A 27,720-nucleotide genomic window follows, 5' to 3' on the forward strand; every position below is an offset into this window, starting at 1 on the left:
GTAATGAATTTGTGCAGCCTGAATCCAGTTCCCTGTACTCAAAAGACCACAGCACAGAATGGTGTGTATTTTGGCTCCAAAAGATATTAAATTGGAAACCTCACTCTAAAAGATCACATTGACAGCTGGTGAGGGAAATGTAAATGTCATACTGGTACATTAGAGAGTGCTGTGGTGCGTTTGTGATGAAGGCATATTGTTGGTGTTATGTCAAGGTAACTTTATTTTACAAATGGAAGAGGACCAGGAGTCTTTGAATCAACTTTAATCAACAGATGAAGCTGAGCAGAAGAATTGTCCCTCAAAGAAAGCATCTTTCATAAAATATTATTTGTTAAATAAATTTTGGGTGTGTAGGAGGCCAATGTCTCGCAAATAAATCAAGTTACGTTGGAGCGGTGTTAGTTCTGCCTCCATCCTCCCCATGGTAAAGTGCCATAAACAGCATCAAATATGATGTATTTCTACGAGAAACCATGGAGTGAATGTAATTTCATATCACCTCAAGGGTAGTACAGTTCAGCCCACTTGCTATATGGCAGTAAGTGTGATAGTCTGTTATAGTACCACACACCACATCATCAGGAATTGGTCAATCATTGATAGAAAAAAGTAAGAAATGATCAATGACCGACATTTTAGAATGATTAAATTTTAAATAGCGTTGTGCAGAGTACTGTAGAGCTATTCTGTTATTTCTTGTAATCATCAGACTTTTCAACAGGATATCTGCATTAAAAGAAAACAATGGATACCACCATATTTAATGAAGTGATGCTGGTAAAAGCAATAACAACTTAACATGCAGGTCTTGCATTCTAATAAGTGAAGACCAATAATTATTTTGTATCTTCTGGTAATAGAGTCATAGAGAGAGTTACACAGCACGGATAGAGGCCCTTCGGCCCATCGTGTCCGCGCCGGCCATCAAGCCCAGTCTAATCTAATCCCATATTCCAGCATTTGGTCCGTAGCCTTGTATGCTATGGCATTTCAAGTGCTCATCCAAATGCTTCTTGAATGTTGTGAGGGTTCCTGCCTCCACAACCCTCTCAGGCAGTGAGTTCCAGACTCCAACCACCCTCTGGGTGAAAAAGTTCTTTCTCAAATCCCCTCTAAACCTCCCGCCTTTTACCTTGAATCTATGCCCCCTTGTTATAGAACCCTCAACGAAGGGAAAAAGCTCCTTAGTATCCATCCTATCTATGCCCCTCATAATTTTGTACACCTCAATCATGTCCCCCCTCAGCCTCCTCTGCTCCAAGGAAAACAAACCCAATCTTCCCAGTCTCTCTTCATAGCTGAAGCGCTCCAGCCCTGGTAACATCCTGGTGAATCTCCTCTGCACCCTCTCCAAAGCGATCATATCCTTCCTGTAGTGCGGCGACCAGAACTGCACACAGTACTCCAGCTGTGGCCTAACCAGTGTTTTATACAGCTCCATCATAACCTCCTTGCTCTTATATTCTATGCCTCGGCTAATAAAGGCAAGTATCCCATTTGCCTTCTTTACCACCTTATCTACCTGTTCCGCCGCCTTCAGGGATCTGTGAACTTGCACACCAAGATCCCTCTGACCCTCTGTCTTGCCTAGGGTCTTCCCATTCATTGTGTATTCCCTTGCCTTGTTAGTCCCTCCAAAGTGCATCACCTCGCACTTTTCCGGGTTAAATTCCATTTGCCACTGTTCCGCCCATCTGAATTCATCAAAATTAGACTTCATTGGTTAAGCTTAATGATTACATGCTCCTGGCGTGGACCGTCACCCACTAGAAGCACAAATCGGCATTTTGGGTTCGTGGCCCTACAGGACTTTCCTGCTGGGAGCAGAAATCATTAAATTACCCCGTATAGCGTTCCACCATTCAAATTTTCCCAAAAAACTAGACTAGCAATGCAAGTAGGAGAGTGTCTCTCAAATCATCGATATTCACCTGCTTATTGTTTGAAGCACTTCTGTTCTGATCACCAATAAAAGTAGGGCATAATCATTTACTGCGATTTCCAAAATATTGTTTTATATGTACAAAAGGGTCACAATTCATGAAACTGTACCTCTTTACATGTCCTCCATATTTTTTTTAAAGGAGCAGATCATTTTCTGTTCCTATTTTGGCCAAATTTGGACTGAGAAGTTTGCTTCAGCTCTGATTCTTTGGCAAAACCATCTGTAGAGCTAGGTAAACAAGTTAAATTTGTGTAGTTATCTACGAGTTTTCATGTTTTGGTGATATTGTTGGACCATCTATTGCATGGTAAATTATATTTAAGCAGCAAAGTAGACAAATTTCTATGGTACTTTTGATTCTCAGTCTTGATCAGAATTGATTCTTGCATCTCTGTCTGTACCCTTGGCCTTCTCTATCTGTCCACCATCAATCCTCTTGTGCATTGCTCTATGTCCTGTCTGACTCCTCTGCTTTCTCTTTAGCCTCATGTTTTTTCCCTACCAAATTAAATTTATGTGCGGATGCCATTACTGTTTACCACACTTATCCCAGAATTCCGCACACATGGCATCATTGTGTAATTGGGCAATTGATGTGAAAATCAGCTATTGACTTTTAGTGCAATTAGCCTGGAGAGTCAAGACAGATAACAGAAGTTGAGCTGGAGTAGAAACCTTTCTTGACCTTTTAGACTTCACTGAAAGAAACACAGCTGTCATGTCATTTAAAAACAGTCTGCTATGTTATTGATTTTTGAGGAGGTCACAACTCTGAGTTAATTAGGAAAATACATTTACTGCGTGTTTTCCCCCTAAATGCAAGCACCCCAGATAGGACTTTTACCTAATATTTATTATTGTACCTGAGCTCGAGTCAGCCAGTACTTTTCCAAATCAGAGTTCTCTCAGAGCAGACAATAACCCATTGGAAATACTTTCAGTCCACCTTATTCGGCATCAGATACCATGGAAAAAACAGAAAACTGTGCAAACAATATTAGCTTCTCATTCTGACATGTGGAGACACTCCTGTCCAGGAGCTGCGTTTGCTTTGCGGGGACCCTGTGCAAAGGTTCAGTTTGCGGCCTCTACATTTTACTAGGCAATGATATTAAATGCTACATATTTAGCTTGGTGGCAAATCTGCACAGGTATGACCATGAAAAAGCACGTTTGCAATAGGTAACATAAAAATAGTCGACAAAATGATCAGGATAAGCTATTACCATTGCATAGGTGTCCTTTCACTAGATTTGCTCAGGGCCCCGAGCATTTGCATCTGTTACATGGTCCTAAAGCTGCCCCAAGGAGTGTCGCTTTACAGTTACTCCTGTCTGTGAACCAGTGAGTGTCCTGGGCTCTCTCAACCAGAAACATACAAAGGCAGCTGTCTTTATGAATAAGCTTGATTTTCTTTAACAAAGCTACAGTAAATGATCAATTTTTAATGGCAGCGCAGTAAATTCATATCATAGATCTGGAGGGTACACTTCTAGCTTGTTGGTGATGGTCAATTTTTGCTGGAGCTGCTTACATCCTGCACTAAAGATATGGTATGAACAGAAAAAGTGGGCTGTGAGCTCTAGCTATAAATCAGTTCATGACATCAGGAGTTGTCTGAATTGTCAGTGGTGTGTAGGATTTCAGAATAAGGTCATTGAGATGGACAGATAACTGCAACATATACAAGTGGGTCGACAACTATGTGTTACGAAAGTAAGTAGCTTCCCTTCTGGGGAAATCTTGGACAGTGTTTAAAAACAAATCAGACCAAGGTGAATTTCTATATTGTTAGGGTAGATATTTTCACGGTTCCTTTTGTCAAAAGAAACTATTAAAATGAATTGTTTGTGATGGATATATGTGGGTTACTCTGAAGAAAACAATCACTAAGATCTGTAAGCCCTGGTGATTTGCCTGCTTTGAATATGAATATTCTTGATTGATAAATACACTGTCAAAAGAGGCACATCATGGTAAGTAAGAGTTCTATCTGTCAATGTTCCCTTCAGCCTAGCACAGGACACTGGATAGAGAGCATTAGAGGGACCCTATATGAATATGGGAAGAAAGCCCTATCCCTTTCTTTAAACATCGCTCTAGTTAGAAACTACCAAATGATGAAGGTGGAGTGGAGTAGTTTCACCCTAACATGAAAATATAGTATGGAATGCTCAGTCTGAACAAGTCGAGAATCTGAACTTACGTCACATTGTTTGCAGTGTTGCAGAAACGGAGCACAAAAGTATTCTTAACTAAGAAGTCTGTGCCCCATTATTTCAAATACTAGCAGTTCTCCTCGGACTTTGTAGAATATGTTGTTTTATAAGGACATCAGCATTATACTATGTAATGTGCAATGTAATATTGTGCTTCTAGAGTGTAGCTTTGTGTATAATTTGTTGTCTCTTTTATAGGCCACGGTTGTAACTGCTGTGCCATTCTCAAGTCAATTGGAGGCTATTTATTCTTGGAAGATCCTCAAGTAGGCATGGAGACCAGAACTAGGAGCCAGACTAGCTTTCTTTAAATAAAGACTTGCATTTATATAGGGACAACCTCAGGACATCCCAAAGTGATTTACAGCCAATGAAGTACTTTTTTTTTTGAAGTGTAGCCACTGTTGTAATGTAGGAAATGCGGCAACCAATATGCGCACAGCAAGATCCCACAAACAACAATGTGATAATGACCAGATGATCTGTTAAGTGATGTTGGTTGAGGAATAAATATTGGCCAGGACACTGAGGAGGTGCAAAAAAGATTTACTAGGGTGATACCAGAACTGAGAGATTATACCTTAGCAGGAAAGATTGAGCAGACTAGGGCTCTTTTCTCTAGAGGAGAGAAGACTAAGGGGTGACCTGATAGAGGTCTTTAAGATTATGAAAGGGTTTGATAAGGTAGACATAGAGAAGATGATTCTATTTGCGGGGGAGACCAGAACTAGGAGCCATAAATATAAGATGGTCATTAATAAATCAAACAGAGAATTCAGGAGAAACTTCTTTACCCAGAGAATTGTTAGAATGTGGAACTCACTACCACAAGGAGTAGTTGAGACGACCAGCATAGATGCATTTAAGGGAAAGCTAGATAAACACATGAGGGAGAAAAGACTAAAAGGATATGCTAATAGGGTTAGATGAAGCAGGGAGGGAGGAAGAAGGCTCGTGTGAAGCATAAACACAAGCATGGACCTGTTGGGCCAAATGACCTGTTTCTGTGCTATACATCCTATGTAATTCCCCTGCTCTTCTTCAATATAGTGCCATGGGATCTTTTATGTCTACCTGAGAGGGCAGACAGGGCCTCGGTTTAAGATCGCATCCAAGGACTGTACCTCCGACACTACACCACTCCCTCAGTACTGCACTGAAGTGTCTGTCTGGATTTTGTGCTCAAGTCTCTATAGAGTGGGATTTGAACCCATAACCTTATGACTCAGAGGCAAGTGTGCTACCAACTGAGCCACGGCTGACACCGTAATTATCAGGGAGTGCTGCAACCAAAATCTCTACAACAGATTATCTGGTCATTACCTCAGTGCTGTTTATGGGACCTTGCTGTATGCAAATTGGCTGCGTGTTTCCCTACGTTATGAGTGATTACACTTCAAAAGTACTTAATTGGCTGGGACATCCTGAAGTCATGAAAGCGCGATATAAATGTTGCTCTTTCTTTTTTGCTTTCTTTAATGGAAGTGCAAAGTTCGTTATCTGTTATTCGGAGGGGTTATTTTGGGGAGTTATTCTGAAGTAGTGGGGGGATTATGAAACGTTAAGTATGGTGGCAAAAGTTGAGTGGCAGGAAGTGTTGAAAATGTCAAAATATCACGCTCCACTTGATTATATAAAGAGCTAATAACAAAAAATCAATATATCATCTCATGCCATTTGTGATGCAACCATTTTAGATGTGGGGTAGTAAGTTGTGTGGCAAATAACCGGACCTAGGTACTCTGGAACAGCGTTCTGTGTAGCTGCAGTGCAGTTGAGGATGCTGCACATCTATTGAATGTCTGCCCATTTCATGCTGGTCTACCAGGTGGTCTCTCCAGACTCCACAATGCTGACCCCAAGGCTACTGAATGACTAAAACATGTATGATGAATAAGAACATAAGAAATAGGAAAGGGTATAGGCCATACGGCCCCTCGAGCCTGCTCCGCCATTCAATCAGATCAATGCTGATCTTCGACCTCAACTCCATTTTCCTGTCCGATCCCCATGTCCCTTGATTCCCCTAGAGTCCAAAAATCTATCCATCTCAGCCTTGAATATATTCAACGACTCAGCATCCACAGCCCACTGGGGTAGAGAATGCCAAAGATTCACAACCCTCTGCATGAAGACGTTCCTCCTCATCTCACCTAAGGCCCTTGACGTTTTGACATTTTTGACTTATAGTTTATCTCCCTACTTTGTAGTTTGTATTTTGAATTTGTTTTTCATTCTTTATTGTACCTTCACAAATAGTAATAGTTCTAATTGATCTTGGGGAGTGCCTCTTTAGAACACTTCCCCATGAGAGTCCCTGACCAGTGCCTTTGTCGGGACAAGCCAGCTTAAAAGCAATTTCAGACCCTAGGCGAACACAGTATTTCGTCAAGAATTTCTTCAATTTTTATTTTCGGCAGAAACGTTGATTTATCCTTACAACTCATTTTATTATATTTGCTTCAAAAGTCTTCACTGGTAACTAATTCCAAGGTTGGGAATTTCCTCGGAGCTGTTGCTGCTCCTGCTCCGCCAGCGTACTTTCACTGGAAGTGCGGCGTAAACCAGTTTTCATCCACACTTCTAGTGAAGTGATGGTGGCAGTGCGGGAGAAGCTCTGAATAAATTCATCCCCAAGTGTCTTATCGCCTTTTTGTGTAAAATAGTTCTGCCTGAATCGCCTGCGCATATAATGTTTGAGACGCTCTCACAAAAGAAATTCTTCCAGCAGACTGACACATAATACTTACCTTGCCCAAAGTAATACTGTGTGGAAAAAGAACACAAAACAATCAAAGAAAGAAAGACTTACATTTATATAGTGCTTTTCATGACCTCAAGATATCCCAAAGCGCTTTACAGCCAATGAAGTATTTTTTGAAGTGTAGTCACTGTTGTAATGTAGGAAATGCGGCAGCCAATTTGCGTACAGCAAGGTCCCATGAACAGCAATTTGATAATGACCAGATAATCTGTTTATTTTTTAGCGATGTTGGTTGAGGATAAATATTGGCCAGGACACCAGGGATAACTCCCCTGATCTTCTTCGAAATAGTGCCGTAGGATCTTTTACGTCCACCTGAGAGGGCAGACAGGGCCTCAGTTTAACATCTCATCTGAAAGACGGCATGTCCAACAATGCAGCACTCCCTCAACACAGCACTGGAGTGTCAGCCTAGATTTTGTGCTCAAGTCTCTGGAGTGAGACTTGAAGCCACAACCTTCTGACTCAGAGGCCATAGTACTACCCACCGAGCTGTGTGGGAAAAGAACACAAAACAATCAAACAGTCCCATAATTTAAAACAGTATGTGCCTACTGGTGATGTGTACAAGAGATTACCTTGCATTGATTAAATGAACTGACCTGGATGACCTTGCTCAAATAAGTTGGTATAATGACACCCGGGTGGTATATAAGGTACTAATTAAACTTTATTTAGAGTTAACTAACAGGTCTTTCGCATGGATTGGTCGATTGCGGTTTGTAACATACTAGAGTCTCTCCAAAAGGAACAATCAGAATAATAAACAGAAGCTGGAGGGATCTTCAGAATAATAAATAGGGAAGCTAGTTTTGGTAAGTTTGCTGCTTTCTAACATAAGGAGATCAGGGTAAATTTAGAAAGAATAATGGAGCAAAATTCTCTTTTATATCATTGAAACAATTCCTTGTATTTTTGAAAGGAATATTCAGTATTCATTATATTTCACAGCAGAATTGGCTGACCTATAAATTTACACAAGAGTGAAAATCAGATGGGTGGCTGCTTTTTTTCCTCTGTATTAAACAACACAGATGAAAAATGCAGTAACATGCAGCTTTGAAATATGTCATCCATGGCAAAGAGATTTAGTTAACAGTTAGTTATGCAGAAAAATTACATTCTCCCACTTTTCATTAAAAGAAGAATCTCATCTTCAAACATTGCTATCAATGTAACTCAAAACATGTTTTAACAATAATTGATACATGGGATTTACTCTTTGTTTATTTCTGTAGCACCTATTCTTCAGTTGTGTAAAAATCTACCAAATCTTCTTTCAAAACCAAAGTTTTCCTGCCTAAGTAATCTGGCTCTGACAATCAATGCGCTTCTGTACAAATACAAAGCTCTTCAGATTACAACGGTGCTCTTTGATATTTTTCCAAGGAATACAGTTTGTTCTGCACAAAAATATATTGGTTATTGGACAAAGCAACACAGAGGAGGAAAAGCATGTGTCAACCAATGTTTTATTCAAGAATTGTAGTAGCCAAAGTTTAAAGTCCACCATATTACATTAATGGGTCAAAGACACAGATCCACTCTAGCCACTGATGTAAATGGCTTATTCTGTACCATTTTTTATTGGCCAGTGTCTGATATGCCTAGAAACTCATCAGCATGTTTCAGTCTCCTAACCAATCTGCCAAGAAATCCACATAGGCAGTTGCTATCTCCCCATGGGGATATGCCCCATTTACCAAAGTCTAAAGAACTCAGTTGCAGGTTGACAGAGCCAAGGCACAGGGAGTCCCAAGAACGCGCAGAGCAGTAATGGAATTTATCAAACCACATAGACTAGGAGCAGAGTACTGGTGGGCTTCCCGCTGAGCCCTTCCAGAATAGAATCATAGAATGGTTGCAGCACAGAAGGAGGCCATTCGGTCTGTCGAGCCTGTCCCAGCTCTCTGCAAGAGCAATCCAGTTAGTTCCATTCCCCTGCCCTTTCCCCGTGGCCCTGCAGATTTTTTCCCTTCAAGTACTTATCCATTTCCCGAAAGCCACGATTGAATCTGCCTCCACCACTCTTTCAGGCAATGTATTCCAGATCAAAACCTCTTCCTCGTGTCGCCTTTGGTTTTTTTGCCAATCACCTTAAATCTGTGCCCTCTGCTTCTCAACCCTTCTGCCAATGGGAAGAGTTTCTCTATCCACTCTGTCTAGACCCCTCATGATTTTGTACACCTCTATCAAATCTCCTCTCAACCTTCTCTGCTCTAAGGAGAACAACCCCAGCTTCTCCAGTCTATCCACGTAACTGAAATCCCTCATCCCTGGAACCATTCTAGTAAATGTTTTCTGCACCCTCTCTAAGCTCTGCACATCCTTCCTTAAGTGCGGTGCCCAGAATTGGACACAATACTCCAGTTGTGGCCGAACTAGTGTTTTATAAAGGTTCATCATAACCTCCTATGCCTGTATATATAAAGCCCAGGATCCCATATGTTCTTTTAACCTCTTTCTCAACCTGCCCTGCCACCTTCAATGACCTGTGCACATATACCCCCAGGTCTCTCTGTTCCTGCACCTCCTTTAGAATTGTACCCTTTAGTTTATATTGCCTCTCCCCATTCTTCCTACCAAAATGTATCACTTCGCACTTCTCTGCGTTGAATTTCATCTGCCATGTGTCCACCCATTCCACAGCTTGTCTATATCCTCTTGAAGTCTATCACTATCCTCCTCACTGTTCACTACACTTGCAAGTTTTGTGTCATCCGCAATTTTGAAATTGTGCCCTGTACACCCAAGTCCAAGTCATTAATGTATTATCAAGAAAAGCAGTGGTCCCAGCACTGACCCCTGGGGAACACCACTGTATACCTTCCTCCAGTCCGAAAAACAACCGTTCACCACTACTCTCTGTTTTCTGTCCCTTAGCCAATTTTGTATCCGTGCTGCCACTGCCCCTTTTATTCCATGGGCTTCAACTTTGCTGACAAGCCTATTATGCGGCACTTTATCAAACGCCTCTTTGAAGTCCATATACACCATATCAACCGCATTGCCCTCATCAACCCTCTCTGTTACCTTATCAAAAAACTCAATCAAATACATAGTGGCAAGTTGGTATAGGCCTGGAACATGCACGTTGGTCAGAGGAAGCCTTTCTGTTGTATTCCTTCAGAGTTCTGATCCATGAAGGGCAATTGTCTTGTATGACACAAGCTTAATCTGTTTTAAGAAAGACAAGAAAGTCCAAAGTGCGATTTGGTCCTTCTTAGCGCAGGCTTAAAGGGCTATGTCCAGGTGGAAGTTGGCTCCCAGATACCAATAAGAATCAATAATTGGGACAGACAGTTGTTGATTTATTGATACATGAGGGCTGTTTATTTTTTATACTTTAATTAATACCTTTGATGTCCCTTCTTCAAGTAAAAAAAAGAAGTAATACCATACTGAGAGACACCCTTCTCCATATCTCATCGATTAACCTATTATTCAAGATGGTGAATAGAGCACAGTAGTTCCTTCAGGTAAGTCCACCAGCAAGAAAATATCTGTGAAATGGAGCACTGCAGTTCTTTCAGAAATACCCTTTCGATGCCATTGAAGACATAATTAATGACAACATTGAATAGGATGGGCGACAATGGACAAGTTGCCTCTTTCGAGATGGTTCATTGAGTATCCACCTGTACAAAGATCTTGAAGCTAGGGGGTTTCAAATGTACTTTATGTCCTGGTGTTTGAATTATGAACAGTAAATTGACTGACGTGGCTTGTCAGGCCCTTCAGCTGTGGTAGAACTGGGTATTTTGAGGATTGCTCATATGTTCGGTATAACAATCTTTTGTTCTTCTAGGCCAGTGGTGGTAACATTTTTGAGCAGAACTTTCATAAATTGACAAAATATAAACTTACCAGGTTGTTGTAGGATTTCTATTACTGAATTTCTGACAGCTTTTATTTTCAAATCTTGTCTTGTAGTTTGTCACTTTGTAGAACCACATGTGGCATTAATATTATTGACCAGCTAATTTTGAATGTCTAATTTAATAAAGTTCAACCTCACCAGACTCTCTCTCATCCCACTCCAGTTTTTGTGTCATTTTGCTCCAGGCTCTATATCTCACTGAAGATTTCTCTCTCTCTCTCTCTCATTGAGCACTGTGGCTCCTTATTCTGGTTTCTGTGGCTCTATGCTCGACGTTTTTTCTCTCCCTGATCCACACCCTTTCTCTCTCCCTTTCTGATTTGCTGACTCCCTACGCCTGGCTTTGTGAACCCTGTGTAAGGACAAACCAATCAAAATGTGAGGTTCAAATGACTGTTCAGGTACAGCCTGCTGTTATGGCATGGAAGTATCCCAGGTTGCTGCTGAATGCTGTGGGTACAGACTTTACTTAACCATTTATTCATAACTTTTCTTGAATTTGTTTGGTGGTTGAAAAAAAAATGAATAAAGGGACATGGGAACAGGGTGGGCACACGGGTTTAGGACTGTTTGTGTGAAGGATAAACACCAATACAGACTGATTAGGCTGAACAGCCTTGTTTCCCTGTTGTAATTTCTATGTAATACTTTGCTTTGAGGTTTTCGTTTCTCCTTGGTGAAAAAACACAGTTGGTTCATTAATTGTTCTATGAGAGTTGTATTATTTATATGTCTTGTAGGTTTTATCTACACGGGAGAAGTTGTACACCGTATGTTAACAGCCACCCAGTACATCGCACCACTGATGGCTAACTTCGATCCAAGTGTGTCTAGGAATTCGACTGTCAGATACTTTGACAATGGTAAGTACTAGTTTTATTGAAATATCTTGCAGAACAGATTTGAGTACAAGTAACAAAAAAAAAAGGCAATTCATATTTTGCTTCCCTAAAATATGACTATAAATTCCTGTGTGTGTGGTAAATATGAGTAAAGAGCAGGGTCCTTTGATTTCTATAAGTTTTCTAACTCAGATACTGGAGTGTACTCTTTTAGCCAGGGGGACTTCTTGGGGTTAGAATGGATAAATAGCTGAACAGTCAATGGGAACCACCTATAATGATGGTGCTGAACACTTGCTAAGCTGGTAACAATGCACTGGGCTGAAATCTGCAAATCCTAAAGTTAGTGAGCCGTACTCTTACCGTTGGCGCTATTCATTCTGATTTAACGTTTTACTACGATAAAGGCACCATATAAATGCAAGTTGTTGTTGTTGATTGGTTTGGCTGAATGTATGAGAAAGCCTAAGAACATCACTATAGGATTTTTTCAGGGTAATGTCGTTGTTCCAATCGTCTTCATCAATGACCTTCCCTCCATCATAAAGTCAAGGGTGGGCTGTATGCAGATATTGCTACGGTGTTAATTCAAAACTCCTCTGATAATAAAGCAGCCCCAACCAGCCTACAGCAGGACCTGGACAACATCCAGGCTTGGCTTGAGAAGTGGCAGGCAACATTCATGGCTACATAAGTGCTGGCTAATAATCATCTCTAAAAGAAATGGCACAACCACCTCCCCTTCACCTTCAATGGCACCACCCTCGCCAAATCCCTGCCATCAACATCCTGGGGTCACCATTGACCAGAAACTTAACTGGACCAGCCATATCAACACCGTGGCTACAAGAACAGGACAGAGGCTGGGTATTCTGCGACAAGTCTACACCTGTTGACTCCTCAAAGCCTCTCCGCCATCTACAAGGCTTAAGTCAGGAATGTGATGAACTACCCACCACTTAAGAGTCAAGAAGCTCCACACCAGAGTTAGTGATTGAAGCAGAGACCATATCAACATTTTAGAATAGATTAGGAAGGCAGTTGAAGGAAAGAGGGATAAAGGGATATGGGAACAGAGTGGGCAAGTGGGATTAGGATAAACACCAACACGATCTGGTTGGGCTGAAGGGCCTGTTGTAATTCTATGTAAGCAATATTTCAACTGTCTCCTCCTCAAAGTAAGGTGACCTACTGCTGCCACGACTGCTACCAGACATTCCCCAGTAATTTTCATAGGAGTTCTTCCGATCTCCCACCATAGCTTTGGCGGAATATCAGCAGAAATCCAGAGAAACTGTGTAAATGGCTGTTTATGCCGTTTCTCCAGGATTTCTTCCAATCTTCTGGCAAAGTTACGGCAGGAGAGCAGGGAACCCACATAAAAATTCTATCCACTGTCTTCAGCTGCAGTCTCCAGTGAAAATTGTAAATTTGCCTTTTCTTTTTATAAATTTTTAAAAAATGGAATGCTTATATTCATCCAAAATGCTGGAAATGCACCAAATAAATTGTTAAATTCAAATTTTTCTGGAGAAGTATGCCCCCCTGCCAGACAGTAGCACTGCTCCACAGATTAGCTTGAAGGTACTGCACACCCATGTGGTATCATTTGTACTAATATCCATTTATTTGCATGTACAGGTACCACTCTGGTTGTACAGTGGGACAACGTTCACCTACAGGACAACTACGATTTAGGAAGCTTCACCTTCCAGGCTACCCTGCACAACGATGGGCGGATTGTTTTTGGTTACAAAGAGGTGAGCTTTTCAGCTACTTTAGATGCTGCATTAACATAAAGATGTTTCTTAATTAATTGGCAATAATGTCCCTGAGCCAGTGTTTTTCCAATGGATGTTACTTGATTAACCTCATAAAAAGGGCTTCAAAGTCAGGTAAGAATGGAGGAGCGGCTTTTCCATTCACAACCAGTCATTTTGAGATAAATAGATTTGGTCAAATTAGGGTTGTAATTTTGTTTGCCTTTTATTGATTCTATGGCTTGGATCTCGTTTGTCTCCCATAACGGGGGGGGGAGGGGAGGGGGGTCAAATTCAGTCTCAAATCCCACACCCCACTCTGGTCATGATGAAATTAAATTTCAAAGAAGCTTTATGACTCCCGTTGTGAGTATCCTTGTTCTGTAACATTGACTGTCTATAAAGGTCATTCCACAGTTTGTCATATCTGAGACAGTGATGACAAAGGGATGATTGAGTCAAAATATTAATTTTCTTCTATATTTTCAAGGAAAATCCTGGAGGGGGTAATGAATAAATAAAAAACAGAAGACTGGCACTATTACTTCAACAAAAAATGTCTAATCATTCTTGTACATTGTGAGATTTAGTAATGATTAAAAAACAGAAGACTGGTACTATTACTATAACAAAAATTGTCTAATCACTGTTGTGCGTTGTGAGATTTTAAACCATTCTGTAATCCAGTTTGAGACATTCTGATGGATTTCTACAAAGTAAGCTTTTGCCCCTTACTCCACCCAAAGTCTTGATAAAAAAAATATTGTTCACGAGTAGCTGTCAAAACTGAGATTACAGAAAAATGGAACATTCCGATTACTTGTATTTTGCATTGAAAATGGCTAATCCGATTTAGCACTCACCATTTGTGACATCATTTTTATCAGCAGTATCACAATTCATTTATATTACTGAAAGTAGTTATTTACAAAGAGGGCTTTGTTCAAATTGAAGAATCAATCATTCACTGATAAATGTGAGCTGCACGTGGCTGATTTTGAAATAGAACTTGATTTATGGATATGTTATAGTTCAGAATTGTAATTTTTTGTACGTATGGCCAGAATATTAATACTGCCGTGTTTTCTGAATATAACTATAATTGAAATACCGAGGTAGTTTTACAGTTTCAGGTGTTTTACATTCTACAAGCAGCTCCGAGAAGATGCTGTTTCATTACAACGTAACCACCTATCATCAGTAAACAGTAAACGGAAAGCTACAGAAAATATCTGCATATTGAAATGCCTGAATAATCACAGCCATCCATTTTGAAAGTATCCTACATGTATTGATTTTTCTGTCCTCTAGATTCCTGTTTCCGTGACACAGATAAACTCAGCCAACCATCCAGTCAAAGTGGGACTCTCCGATGCATTTGTGGTCGTCCACAAGATCCAGCAGATTCCCAGTACGTGAAATTACAGTCATTCAGTCAGCAGATCACGTGCTGCACAGGCCATAAGAAACATTAGCTGGGAGCTTCCAGTCTATTTTCAAGGGAGAAGTTTATCTCAAATTAAAATTTAAAAATATAACCAATAGAGATCTATATTTAATAGAAATTTTATTTTTGGAAGTTGACGTTCCTGTTTAGTTTCAGAAATGTTGGGTATTTAGACAATGTGCTGGTAGTGACTACTGCAGTTTTTTAAAAAAAACATTTTTCTTGCATTATTAAGATTCGCTGAAAGCAGACAGAACAGCAGTAGTTAAGTCAAACAGCAGGAAATTAAGTCAAATCAGCTAACTTGAAAGTGAAAAGTAGAATCATAGAGCATGGAAGGAGCCCATTCGGCCCATCGTGCCTGTGCCAGTTGGCAATATTCATTTGGCAATATTGAAAGTTTAGATTTACAGCAGGCTAGTTATAGAGCCTTCAGCATATACAGATGGTGGACAAGTAACCAGAAGATTTTGAAAGGTTGAGGTCTCAGATATTCTCAGAAATTTACTATGTATATTCACAGAAAAGGAGACTTTTAGCATGTAATGACTGAGACAGTGGCTCGACTGAACTGTTAAATACGTTTGGCCTGAGCAGCTCCAGTGTCAGCTGTTCTTTAAATATGTGTGTCCTCTTGGTGATTTCTTTTTAGAGATGTTAAATCAAACATGGCTCTAGTCAATTACTGTCAAAATGAAATGAAAGTCTAGCCACCTCAGCTTATTTGTAGGTTCATTGAAATGCTGAGAGAATCTCAATTGCCTCGCCTTTGTCTGCTGGTAATACACTTTATAATTTCTATTGACACATTCTTATTTCTTTGTTTAGTCAAATGTGATATCGATCTTTCTGGGTGTTATCACGCCAAACCTTTCCCAAAACAATTCTGCCATGATTGATGCTTTGAAGTATGAAATATAACCTGCCTATTTCAAGTGTGTGTTTCGTCAAGAAACATTGAATGCTTTTAACCATACATCAGTGTGGGAATTGAGCATTTAGGTATGATTGGCTATTAAGGAATTTTTATGTTTACCCAATTAAATGGTAGAACAGTTGTGAAACTGATTAAATTGCATACTTAATAATAGTAGTAAAAGAAAAGCAACGAATTTGGAACAATATAGGCTCTTGAAATTAATTTATTTTCTTGACACCGTAGTGTTTATATACCTAATAGGTCCATTGCTTAGTTACTCCGCATATTATTATCAGTGTCTGAAATGACTATTACTAGGCACTGAAACCAAAAATGAGTTTTATTTCTGAAGTATGTCCACATACCCAACTCCTCATACATTCACCCTCTTCTCAATCAGGTTGCACTGATTAAGTTCTACAGTAAAGGGACACTTGTACAAAACCTGGTTAATATGTAAGTGTACAAATAATGCACAGATTGTATTACATATTCAAATCCCTGCTGCTTCCTTGCTGTCAGACATTAGTCTCCCTGTTCTCTCCTGGCTTCCGCACCATATCTCCTGACTCCCAGACTTACCACCTCTCCTTCGCTTCCCACCTCTCTTTTTGCTTTGCTCCCAAGGCATTGCTCTTTTCTGCCCCCTGAACGCAGATTCACCTATGCTCTGCTTCCCAAGCTTGGTCCTAGCCTGAGCCCAGCATTTGCTCCACACCCTGATGCCAGACTCGACTTTGCCCTACATTGTGCCTGATACAGTTTACAATTATAATATTGGAAACATTCATACACAAGACTTTTAGTATATTATATTATAGATCTATGTATACACCGCAAATTTGCTAGGAGGTTCTTCTGATCAGCCAACTTAACGTTGGTGGGAACCCTGGATACACTGCATTAATGGGATTCCACCCATCCTCCGCCAAAGTTACAGCAGCTGATTGGGAGAAACCTCAAGGAAATTCCTGATGATACTTTTTAAAGATCCAATTAATATATAAACAGTGTTACAGACTATAAGACTACTACTTCCTTTGGAATATCATTTTCTTATGTAGACCGATTAATCCTGGGACTTTCCTGGAATGGTGTAATCGGCAAGTTACGCCATAAGTCACGCTTGGTTGCGCACTGATCTTCCTGACATGAACTTACACCATAATTTCCTGGGAAACTAATTTGTATATGCTGTAGTGGCGTTCCATCGACCTCAGGAGTGTAGTGAACAATGGCGGGCCCTGGAAACCTTGAGTGGAACCACTATAAAAAGCTCAGATCAGATTTCTCTTGTCATGGTTCTTCATGTGCTCTGCCTCCTGCCTCTGCTTCTCCTCCATAATAATAATAATAATAATAATGGTGAATAGGGGAATGCCCAGTTGGACAGCCACAGGGGCAGCTATAGGGCCGTGCAACCTATGCAATTGCACGGGACCCCGAGTGAATCCAGTGATATCTTTAATAATCTCAACTTTAGTGATATAAGGACCTCAAACCAAACCTGTGCATGTGGCTCTCACAAAGCAGACGTCACACCTGGACAGCCACTGCAGCCACTTTGCCCTTCTGAACCCATTCAGCGAGTTGATGCACTACAAATATTGGCATCAGACTCTTCACAGAACTCTGGTGAGGAAAACTCGGAGATGAGCAAAAAATAACCCCGAAAAAGTTATTTCAAACTGTAAAGATAAAGCTGCACAGCTTGAATAGTCCTCCCAGGCTGAGAATCATGTGAGAGCCATAAATTACGTTGCTAGCAGGTGACCTCAGGCACCTAGATTTTGCAGAGTAACTGGATGCCACAGAAAATTCACTCCAGCAGCTGTTTTGAATGGGGTTAGGGTTATGTTAAATAGCTTTAGAGAGTTTGGCATCACTCTTGGCGAAGTGACACAAGGTCCCAGGAATTTACGAAGTGATATGAAAACTGACTTAACTCACTTACGCCATATTTTCCTCGGATCTTTGCACTGGAAAATTGCTATAAGATGTGACTACATTAGTGTTATGTTGTAAGTTTCCAGGAAATTCCCAGCCATTGTTTGCTGTACCAAGGGCTATTTTTTCATCCATTCACAGTGAATGGACAAAAATATGGATGTTTTTAGCAAATCATAGATTTCAGTTGGCATTTGAAATGTGATTCAAATGTTGGGGTCAAGCATCAATCCATCTATCCAGGTAGCCTTTTGTTATAGCTTCACTATGTTGGTACCTCACTCTAAAGAATGAGGCACCAACCTAGTGAAGCTATAACACAGAACTATCTACATACTAAACATAAAAAGTGGTAGACTATACACAGAGCTAAGAAGTCCCACAAACAATGAATCAATGAAACAACAAATCTCTGTTGCTCTACCACATCCGCTTGAGAATGGTGTTGGATAATTAGACAAATAACAGGAGGAGAAGGCTCCATTAACATCCTCATCCTCAACTGTGGTGGAGCCCCAACATGTGAGTTGATGGGTCAAAATCCTAGAATTCTTTGCCTAGCACTGTTATGAGAGCACCATCACGACAAGGACTGCAGTGCTCAGTGCAATTAGGGATGGGCAGTAAAAAGCGCAGCTTTGCCAGTGTCACTCACATCCCGAGAACAAAGCTATGACATATTAAAAATGTAAGGAATCTTACAACACCAGGTTATAGTCCAACAAATTTATTTTAAAATCACAAGCTTTCGGAGATTATCTCCTTCGTCAGATGAATGAATGAAAAGGTTCTCAAATCGCATATCTTATACGATGTTGGGACAGCATCACACCAATCAAAAGGTGTCGTTGTTATTCAAACAGGCCAGTCACGGAGAACAGCACGTCCCAGTACACTCGATATACATTGTGTCTTTTACACAGGCAGGCAGAAAGAAACTCAAAATGGCAGAGAGAGAGAGAGAATTTTTAAAAACATATAAATTTTTCCCCCTTTTTGCTGGTGGGGTTACGTGTAGCGTGACATGAACCCAAGATCCCGGTTGAGGCCGTCCTCATGGGTGCGGAACTTGGCTATCAACTTCTGCTCGACGATTTTGCGTTGTCGTGTGTCTCGAAGGCCGCCTTGGAGAACGCTTACCCGAAGATCGGTGGCTGAATGTCCTTGACTGCTAAAGTGTTCCCCGACTGGGAGGGAACCCTCCTGTTTGGCGATTGTTGCGCGGTGTCCGTTCATCCGTTGTCGCAGCGTCTGCATGGTCTCGCCAATGTACCATGCTCCGGGGCATCCTTTCCTGCAACGTATGAGGTAAACAACGTTGGCCGAGTCACAGGAGTATGAACCATGTACCTGGTGGGTGGTGTCCTCTCGTGTGATGGTGGTATCCGTGTCGATGATCTGGCAAGTCTTGCAGAGGTTGCTGTGGCAGGGTTGTGTGGTGTCGTGGACGCTGTTCTCCTGAAAACTGGGTAACTTGCTGCGAACGATGGTCTGTTTGAGGTTGGGTGGCTGTTTAAAGGCGAGCAGTGGAGGCGTGGGGATGGCCTTAGCGAGGTGTTCGTCGTCATCGATGACATGTTGAAGGCTGCGGAGAACATGGTGTAGTTTCTCCGCTCCAGGGAAGTACTGGACGACGAAGGGTACTCTGTTGGTTGCGTCCCGTGTTTGTCTTCCCCCAGTCCATCACCGGCATCTCCACATCATATTAAAAATGGTGAGTGATCTCGATTTTAAAAGCACTGCCCTTGTAAGTGGCACTGTAAACATAACGTTACATGACTAAATGCAATGAAGCAGCACCTAACGTTACGTGACAGTCCCAACTCAACCCTCATAGTAAAAAAGCATTCCTTTTCGCAAAAACAACACACATTACTGGGTCCTCAGTATAAGCTTAACATTCTGTAGTAATATTATAGTGGTGGTATTTTTAATGCATCACCCAGACATCTAGAATCCTGCATATTTACTGATGTCATTGCCAATATTTTGCTAGATGCCATTGTGCACAGTGCACAATTGTAATAAAACTGGTAATAGAATCAAAAATGAATACATTAGACGTGATTCTTCCATTATTTCAATTTTGGCCATTAGTTAATAAAATGTGCAGCACTCACAATTTAAAAATTGGAATCTTAATTTACTAACTGGTTGTTTTATTACCAAATGGTAGGTTGGAGCATAAAGTGACAACTTGAGTCAATGTATTTTTGTTTTTTCATTTAGCTAGGTAAATGTTAAGAAATGTAATTTCACTTAATATTTGGCGAGATGAAAGAAATCCTAATAAAGATCTTTGTTTTAATTCCTTTGAAATGTGAAGTTCAAAACAAATTTTATACCAAAATCACGTGACAGTAGTTCCCAGTGATAAACCTTGAAATTACCATTCGGTTTGAACGGTTCCCATTTTTCCCACTCAGGCATTAACTCAAAAGACAAGCAGACAGCTCTGAAGACTGTGTCTTCAGGAAAGTTTCAATATCACAAACTTAGAGGATTGACTTTGTCATAGATTAAGAGCTTCATGCTAGTTTATTTTCAAAAACAGGACCTTAAACACCATTTAAACACAAATGTAAACTGACAGCCTTAGGATACAGTATTTTCTTACCCTGCCATCAGGCTACATTAGTAATGTATGAAAGCCACTGCTGTTGATATTTGCTGTAATTGCTGGGCTTATCTCATTTGTAATCTAACGTTGATAGTTTAAAAAATCTTATTGTAGTCATACAAAAGTAGAATGTTCCCATTCAGCAGATTCTGCTGTAACACAAGGCACAGTTATTACTATTCTTTTGCTTTATCAAGTCATTGTTTTTATTTGGAGACTATCCCATATAGAGATAAAAAGGAGTCCTGCAGGTGTTGATTCATCTCGATAAAGTTCCACAGGGTACCACTAGCCCTCTGGTACCTCACTAAATAGTCCATTCTGCATATGTGAACTAAGGCAATTAATGTCAGCTGACTTTTCAACACTGATGGCATCATAGCCAGTCCTGAAGATGATCTTATTTGACATCCCACAAGCACTTTCCAATCAGGGTCATAGATACCAATCAGGAGTAAGAACAATCACAGATTTTTCCCATCTTTAGGTTGTGCACTCTGAGGCAAACTGTAGTGCTCCAATTGCTGTCCCAGCTGAGATTAACTAACTCAACACCTTGCTGGTCAGTGCTACATCACATTGGCGCCGTTTGTTCGCCGCTCACACTAAAATCTGGCCCATTGTATATTCACCTTTACTATCCACCAGATAGACCTAACTGAAGAATGCATGAGTGACACAGTTAGAAAGAAAGATTTGCGTTTACATAACATCTTACCATGTCTTTCAGCGACATCTCAAAAGCACTTTACATACAATGAATGACTGTAAGCATATCAGCCATTTTGCATTTTTTTTATTCGTTATGTGGGCGTCGTTGGCAAGGCCAGCATTTATTGCCCATCCCTAATTGCCCTTGAGAAGGTGGTGAGCCGCCTTCTTAAACCGCTGCAGTCCGTGTGGTGAAGGTTCTCCCACAGTGCTCTTAGGAAGGGAGTTCCAGGATTTTGACCCAGCGACGATGAAGGAACGGCGATATATTTCCAAGTCGGGATGGTGTGTGACTTGGAGGGGAACGTGCAGGTGGTGGTGTTCCCATGTGCCTGCTGCTCTTGTCCTTCTAGGTGGTAGAGGTCACGGGTTTGGGAAGTGCTGTCGAAGAAGCCTTGGCGAGTTGCTGCAGTGCATCCTGTGGATGGTACACACTGCAGCCACAGTGCGCCGGTGGTGAAGGGAGTGAATGTTTAGGGTGGTGGATGGGGTGCCAATCAAGCGGGCTGCTTTGTCATAGAGTCATAGAGTTATACGGCACGGATAGAGGCCCTTCGGCCCATCGTGTCCGCGCCGGCCATCAAGCCCTGTCTACTCTAATCCCATATTCCAGCATTTGGTCCGTAGCCTTGTATGCTATGGCATTTCAAGTGCTCATCCAAATGCTTCTTGAATGTTGTGAGGGTTCCTGCCTCCACAACCCTTTCAGGCAGTGAGTTCCAGACTCCAACCACCCTCTGGGTGAAAAAGTTCTTTCTCAAATCCCCTCTAAACCTCCCGCCTTTTACCTTGAATCTATGTCCCCTAGTTATAGAACCCTCAACGAAGGGAAAAAGCTTTGTCCTGGATAGTGTTGTCCTTCTTGAGTGTTGTTGGAGCTGCACTCATCCAGGCAATTGGAGAGTATTCCATCACACTCCTGACTTGTGCCTTGATGGTGGAAAGGCCTTGGGGAGTCAGGAGGTGAGTCATTCGCCGCAGAATACCCAGCCTCTGACCTGCTCTTGTAGCCACAGTATTTATGTGGCTGGTCCAGTTAAGTTTCTGGTCACTGGTGACCCCCAGGATGTTGATGGTGGGGGATTCGGCGATGGTAATGCCATTGAATGTCAAGGTGGTTGGACTCTCTCTTGTTGGAGCTGGTCATTGCCTGGCACTTGTCTGGCGCGAATGTTACTTGCCACTTATCAGCCCACGCCTGGATGTTGTCCAGGTCTTGCTGCATGCGGGCTCGGACTGCTTCATTATTTGAGGGGTTGCGAATGAAACTGAACACTGTGCAATCATTAGCGAACATCCCCATTTCTGACCTTATGATGGAGGGAAAGTCATTGATGAAGCAGCTGAAGCAGCATACAGCAAGATGCCACCAATAGCAATGAGATGAATGACAAATGTAATCTATTTTTTGGGTGGTGATTGAGGGCACTAAGGAAACTCCCTGTATTTCTTTGAATGCTGCTAAGGATTCTTCAAAACGCATCCTAACAGGCAGACAGAACCTCGGTTTGACATCTTACCCAAAGGACGGCATTTCTGACAATGCACTTCCAGTACAGCACTGCTGAGGCAAATTCTAGAAACCATAACCTTCTGACACAAAGGCTGTTGCTCGCCTTCAAAGTCCATTTGAAGTGGGCGAGCTATGTGCTGGGTGATATTGGGCTGGAAAAATAGCAAATTAAATTGCTACCTCGTTAAAGAAAGAAAGAGCTTGCATTTATGTAGCGCCTTTCATGAGCCCAGGACGTTACAAAGTGCTTCACACCACTGAAGTACCTTTGAAGAGTTGTCTCTGTTGTAATATTGGGAAACACTGCAGCCAATTTGCACTCAGCAAGGTCCCACGAACAGCAATGAGATAAATGGCCATTTAAACTGTTTTAGTGATGGTGGTTCAGGGATAAATGTTGGCCACGATACTGTTCTTTGCATTTGTATTACATCCTGTGCAAGAAAGAGCACCGCCAATGGAAGACCAGGTCTGGAAGCTTGCACGTGGCGCAATGTTGGTAGGGACCTGGAGGGTTTGCGAAAGTGCTCATTTCCAGCTTCCACTCACCCAGATCCTACCAGAGTAGGATAATTAAATGAAGGTGCTGGTGTACATTTGTTTAGTTGCTCAGATTGGCAGAGCACTGAATAAATGTACAATTCTAGTATGACACTCTAGCTTTTATTTGTCTCTTTCACTTACTGTAAATCTTTGTTGCCAAAGAACTTTTACCACTACCTTTTTCAGACTTCCTCTTATGTACTATTGTGTCGGAGCGAGTCTCAAAACAAATGTAAGTACCTATGTGTGATGTTACATCATTTTATAATTGCTTTGTTTCTTTAATTACACTATAAATGTGCAAGACAATAAAAATGAATTGAATGAAGCAGTAATGTCAAATAAGTGTCCTTGGCAAAGTTTTGATGAAGCAATCTAAATAATGTCAACACATGGCTGAGAGTTGCCACAGAAACAGGATGCATTTTGTTGGGTGCCTATTCCTGGCAATTCTCAAGCTCTCTTTAGTGTGTCTTGACAATGGAAAATAGCACTCCCAATTAATCAGAAGTACCGTGAGGATTTGTAATCTTTCTTAATTACATTCTTGGCATAATGCTCATTAAGAACAGTTTATTTACTACCAGTCATTAGAACCACTGTTGTGCTATTCTTCATGGGTACCATCAATAATGGCTTCACACAAAAGTGAAAGAGGTAAACTAACAGGACTTCGCTCTTAATCATACTGGCCTGTTCTCAGTGAGTGGGACTGAGTCCACAATTCATTCTTGGAGCCAGGAACCCTCAAATAACAATACATCAGATGATCAATCCCACTTAATGAGAATGAGCCAATTATGCCCAGAAGGCAAGTATTATATTGTTGGATCCTGATAAATGTAGAACCAAGTTGCCTGGAAGCAATATGCCTTAATCAGAATTTCTTCAATCTGTATAAAATTGCAACATTGTTGATATTTGTACCATAACCTATTCAGCCATTGTGGAGTCAGTCAGAACAAAAATAGCAGAACATTCACAAATCAAACAAAAGTAACTAAACTTGAAAAATGCATAGCTCTCTCTAGGTCAAATTTGGAAAGGCATTATCTTTATTTAGCAAATGGATAGCAGAGCAATCGTGGTTGAATCAGGATTTTGTACTTTGTGGTTGCATCAGGAAGCCCATTCAACAAGAAATGAAACGGCTTGGATCAGGAGTCAGGTCTTTTTCAAGATGACTGTAGTGCAGGAACGCTCAGAAAATAAACAAGACGACTAGCTTTCCCTGAGAATTTATCTGCTTAAGCTGCAGAAAGGGAAATACACTTTTTATCCATTCCTGGACTGACTCAGTATGGCATGCCAAGGAAAACAACCGGTGAGGGATGAATAATATAGAATGTAAGGTGAGAGATATTTTTGGAGTGCTGCTTGATATAATTTTGTGGGGTTCGGGAAAAACTTCACAGAACCTTTTTACAGGAGATAAAATTGATTGGTCAGAGTCCATACTACAACAGTTTGTACATGGTCTGTGTAAGGAACTAGCATGATGGGCAAATATGGTCTTTCTTCATTCCACATTTCTTATGTTCTTCGAAGGGTTTTATGGATTTGACTTGTACGGTAGGATAGATTGGTTGACTTTGTAAAACTACAACTCAAGGACTTAAGTAGGTGTTATGTTATCACTATGATAGATCAACAGGCAACATGTTCCAAAGGAAATTGCAATTTAGCTGATGGAATTAATCAAGTATCATAGTAGGTACAGCCCAGGAGAAGGCCATTCAGCCCATCGTGCCTGCTCTTTGAAAGAGCTACCCAATTAGTCCCACTCCCCTGCTCTTTACCCACAGTCCTGTAAATTTTTTCCCTTCAAGTATTTATACAATTTCCTTTTGAAAGTTACGATTGAATCTGCTTCCACCACCCTTTCAGGCAGTGCATTCCAGATCATTACAGCTCACTGAGTAAAAAAATGTTTCCACATATCGTCTCTGGATCTTTTGCCAATCACCTTAAATTTGTGTCCCCTGCTTACCGACCCTTCTACCACTGGAAACGGTTTCACCTTGTTTACTCTATAAAAACCGTTCATGATTTTGAACACCTCTATCAAATCTCCCCATAACCCTCTGCTCTAAGGAGAACAACCCCAGCTTCGCCGGTCTCTCCACATAACTGAAGTCCCTCATCCCTCTTGTATATCAGTCACAAAACTAGCAGCCCTAGTCTATCACACAGAAATGTAAATAAATTATTGAATGAACCAACTGCTGACTGGAGTGGTTATTTACACACCCATTTCAGGTGAATAAATTAAGTGAGAAGGTAGCATTTAGAGTTTCAACTTGATATCCTTGGGAATATCAGTAACAATGGTGCGTTGCCTAATCATAATTAAGCATTTTATTTTGCCCTGGTTTGATATTCACTGTGATCATAAGTATCTTCTGATGCAGTTATCAACTTCCATGTGAGGGAACACCTGGATAACAGTGACCACAATATAATTAGATTCAATTTGATCAGTCAAACCAAAGATACTAGTTCCACATTTCAAGAGAGCTAAATTTGAAAAAATGACAAGCAGACTTGAACCGGGTCAATTGAACAATCCTACTAGGTGGGGAAATTACCAATACAGAAGAAAAGTGGAATACCTTTAAAGCAATTCTGATGCAAAAGGAATCCATGTATGCCCCTGGAGTCAAAATAAGGGCACAGTGTGGCCAACTGGTCATCTGCAAGGACAAATCAGACTTGAGCAAAAAATAACAAGGGGCTTACTTAGACTAAAAGAAAATAACTCTCTGGAGAGCAGGGATAGGTATCGAGCTCAGCTAAAGGCAAAGGAAGCTGCTATCAGAGCATCAAAAAGGTTACCGGAGAAGGTAGTGGATAACTGTAGTAGCAATAGTAAAATCTTTTTGAGGTGTGTTAGGAGTCAGAGGGGCAATAAAGGATTCTTCAGGGCAGGTTCAGGTGAACTCCCAGGACATGGCAGAGGTTTTAAATGACTACTTTGCATCAGTCTTCACTCCAGTAGACTGCTCAGTTACCATTAATGCAATTTACAGTTTACTTGAAAGTTGTAACGGTCAAAGTGGATGCAGATATAATCCTGGGAAGAATAAGGGGTCTCAAAACAGATTGGACAGTATTCACCCGAAGGTGCTCGAAGAAATGGAAACTGCACTAAGTGAGCCCCTTGCTTCTGTTTTTACCAGCTCAAGTGAGTCAGGGATTGTTCCCATCGATTGGAGGGAGGCTCATGTTGTATCAATATTCAAAAAGGGCAACAAGTCAGAAGCAGGAAATTACAGGCTCATTACCTTGACTTTGGTTATAGGCAGGTTCCTAGAAGAGATCTTAAGGTATACTCTGTACAGTTACCTAGATAGAAAAGAGGTTATTAGAGACTCCCAACATGGCTTCTGGAAAGGAAGATCATACCTCACCAAACTGGTTGAATTTTTTCCAGAGGTTACTAGGTTGCTGGATGAAGGTAGCCCAGTTAGCTTGGTGTACTTGGATTTTCAAAAACCTTTTGACAAGGTGCCACACACTTTTTCTAAGATATAGTCTGGTGGAATTGGAGGGCAGATCCTGAGTTGGATAAGGAATTGGTTGCATTCTTGTAGACAGAGGGTTGTTATTAATAATAGAGATTCTGCTTGGAGATCGGTTACTAATTAGAGCTCCTCAGGCTTCAGTGTTAGGACCGATGCTCTTCACTATATATATTAATGGTCTGAATGAAAATGCTGGGTGAATTATCTGCAGATGACACACAGATCTGTGCAAATGTTATAATCTTGAATGAGAAAGAAAGATTACAATCAGATCTAGATGCAATGGCGGAATCGGCTTGAGGGAACACCTTCAGGGTCGGAGAAGAATTTCGCAGAATTTTATTTTCCCCCCCAAATTGGCCTAGAGTTTATTTTATCTGGGGTTTTTTTGCATTCCCAAGAAATTACGTGATGGCTACTGGGTGAGGAGCATTGGGGGTCATGATGTTTGGGTGCAACAAGACAGCGTGGGACAGGCTTGATGGACCAGCTAGTCTTTTTCTGCCTCATCAGTTTTGTATGTTTCTACAAATCAAGTTGGGTGACTAAAATGATGAATAACTAGTGGTTATTGTAGTTCAAAAAAAGCTATGCTTTATCAAAGCGAAGACTGGACTTATTTTTTTCATCAGGACTAGAGGTCAGGAGATAAAATTGCACTGTAGTATATTACCTGTTTCCAAGCCTCTTGCAATTACATTCTTCAAAACAAATGGCCACCTCGAAGATATATAAACATAGGAACATTTAACATTGCCACAGAGTAGACAGTGAAGGATAATCTATTACTAGTCGCTTTCGATACCAAAGTCAAAGAATTCAGGTAATCTGCAGATATTGACTAGGAAGCAATCACTCGAGAATGAAACACCCTCCATCTATTTAATAATGTTTCCACAAAAGTAATTTAGATTCTACAAGTTTTAATTCAAAACTAAATTAGATGCAAGCAAAGTATTATGTTAGAAAAGTGGAAATTGTACTTGTGATTTTAAGAATGAATATATAGAAAATAGGCACAAAAGGATTAGTTTTGAGAGCCTTCTACATTCATATATCAGAATTTTCAGCTACTAGAATCTG

At 40.9% G+C, this 27,720-nt stretch overlaps 1 protein-coding gene across 1 annotated transcript in view; it reads left to right on the top strand.

Annotated features, from left to right (window-relative positions):
• plxdc2b (plexin domain containing 2b) overlaps positions 1-27,720 on the top strand; it is a 390,151-nt gene that overhangs the window by 239,503 nt on the left and 122,928 nt on the right. Inside the window, exons 6-8 of the mRNA XM_068007092.1 lie at positions 11,552-11,674; positions 13,295-13,413; positions 14,725-14,824. Coding sequence (XP_067863193.1) covers positions 11,552-11,674; positions 13,295-13,413; positions 14,725-14,824 — 342 coding nt within the window. The remainder of the gene's footprint in view (positions 1-11,551; positions 11,675-13,294; positions 13,414-14,724; positions 14,825-27,720) is intronic.

This window comes from Heptranchias perlo, chromosome 2, assembly GCF_035084215.1.
Source record: "Heptranchias perlo isolate sHepPer1 chromosome 2, sHepPer1.hap1, whole genome shotgun sequence".
NCBI classification, from domain to species: domain Eukaryota; kingdom Metazoa; phylum Chordata; class Chondrichthyes; order Hexanchiformes; family Hexanchidae; genus Heptranchias; species Heptranchias perlo.